The sequence below is a fragment of the Penaeus monodon genome, chromosome 28 (genome assembly GCF_015228065.2).
Source record: "Penaeus monodon isolate SGIC_2016 chromosome 28, NSTDA_Pmon_1, whole genome shotgun sequence".
NCBI classification, from domain to species: Eukaryota; Metazoa; Arthropoda; class Malacostraca; order Decapoda; family Penaeidae; genus Penaeus; species Penaeus monodon.
Window position 1 is genome coordinate 3090302 of NC_051413.1, and position 1992 is coordinate 3092293.

General features: G+C 39.6%; 1 protein-coding gene across 1 annotated transcript in view; it reads left to right on the plus strand.

Moving 5' to 3' along the window:
* Positions 1 to 1099, plus strand: part of LOC119591284 (mucin-5AC-like) — a gene marked incomplete in the record, with an annotated part of 2799 nt that extends 1700 nt beyond the window's left edge. Inside the window, 1 exon segment of the mRNA XM_037940010.1 lies at positions 1 to 1099. Coding sequence (XP_037795938.1) covers positions 1 to 406 — 406 coding nt within the window.
* Between the last annotated feature and the right edge of the window lie 893 nt (positions 1100 to 1992).

A 1992-nucleotide genomic window follows, 5' to 3' on the forward strand; every position in this document is an offset into this window, starting at 1 on the left:
GTATCAGGCACCCGCGACGACGTTGTACAAAGCCCCCGTGACGGCTGAGTTCCATGTCCCCGTCACAGCCGTGTATCACGTCCCTGGAACCGCTGTGTATCACGTTCCTGCCACGGCCACATATCATTCTCCCTCAACAGCCACGTATCATACTCCAGCCACAGCTACGTACCATGCCCCTGCCACAGCCATGTACCATACCCCTGCAACAGCCACATACCATGCCCCAACCACGAACACGTACCAGGCTCCAGTCACAGCGACGTACCACACTCCTGGAATAGCCTTTTACCAAACGCACGGTGTAGCCACTGTCCCCGCGGCTCATGTGCACCACGGGATCTGGCCTTTCGGCCTTCCAGTATCACCTTATGTGCCTCATGTGGCGTACGGGAAGAAGCGCTGAGGTTGCTCCTTTGGCATCGAATAATGAAGAAAAGTTTCCCTTACTTTCTGTTTATATATTATATCAACGAATAGTTGCTCCTGAGCTGAAATAGCTATTGCTACTAAACAAAATTACGCGAGAGGTAGATTTTAGATTGTAAATACAGCATGTAATGTATGTAGAAGAACAAATACTGACATGGTGATTAAACGAATAAACTAGTGAATGATTAATCAAGATAATGACGACTTCACATTCCAGTTTGGAAAAAAAATCAAATTATCTCCAAAACAACGATTTCCAGACAGGTGATAAGAAAACGAGAGATCGCAAAAACTCATGGCGGTGTACGCAGTTGGATAACCGTCAGACACACATAAAATATGGATTTTTTCTAATTTGATTGCATTTACTACTTAGCATAAACTGAGAAACAACTTTCGGCGAGTAATAACTACATGGCCTTATGGATCTAAATATGTTTGCCGCATACCCCATGAAGTTAATATCAAGTAAAGTATTAAGTAATTTTATGTTTGTATAAGTAACAACACTTAAATGAAGAAACAATTGTGGAATTACATGTGGATGAATGTTGCTGTTTCAGGTTAGTTATATCTATAGTGTGTCAGAAACAGAGAATGTATCATTTAACTTACCAAGGCATTGTAACAAAACATATTGTAATAATAATATACCATTTAATACTAACGTGCAGTATGACCATACCCCATCAAAATGCAGTATGTGAGCTTACCCACACAGACGTATTATAGGAAGTCGATTTATCCAAGTGGCATGATATTTAAGGTGTCATTTATTCACAGTAGCCAATTTATGATAAAACCACGTTCTTGACGATCGCCGTCCTATTATATTTTGACACCTACATATCTTCTTCAGAGAGGGAAGTTGTCTAAAGCTTTGCATCATCTGTGACTTGTTGTGGTCAAATGATCACGTACGAATTACCAACTGTTGACAAAATCTCTTTTTTTTCACCAAATCTTGGCAGCCCTGAATAGGAGACACGTGACTCAGGGGCGACAAACCCGTAGAAGTGACATAATGAAGACAGTAAGTTCAAACACTGAAAGACAAGCGAAATCAAAACAGACTCATAAATCTCACGAAAAATAAAGTTTATCTCCCTTATCAGTATTTTTTTTTATATTTAGTAATCCGATGTAAAACTGCTAATTATGTCTATGAACATGCTGCATGAAATACACGCAGAGGGGGGTATATCTGGCGCGTCAGAACTCGTGCGAAAAAAATACATCAGGCATGTAAAACATTAGCCACTCCTGATTCACATGTAAGCCCAGTGAGGCATGCTTATAGCCTAGGAACGTTAGGGTTTAACGGGAAATTATTACATAAAAGCTGAAACTTGGTACAGGTACTGAAGCATATGACCTGAATGATTCATCAAAAGTCCCAAACAATCCAGCGGCGGTTTTGGACGCCCTGTTTGATGTTTTACTAAATTTTAAATTTTTTATCGAAAAAAATATCACTTTATAAAAGTTGTTCAAGAATGAATATCGTTTATCACTGATCACTGTATTTTACAAATAAAAGTATATGCTTTTACGGGAATG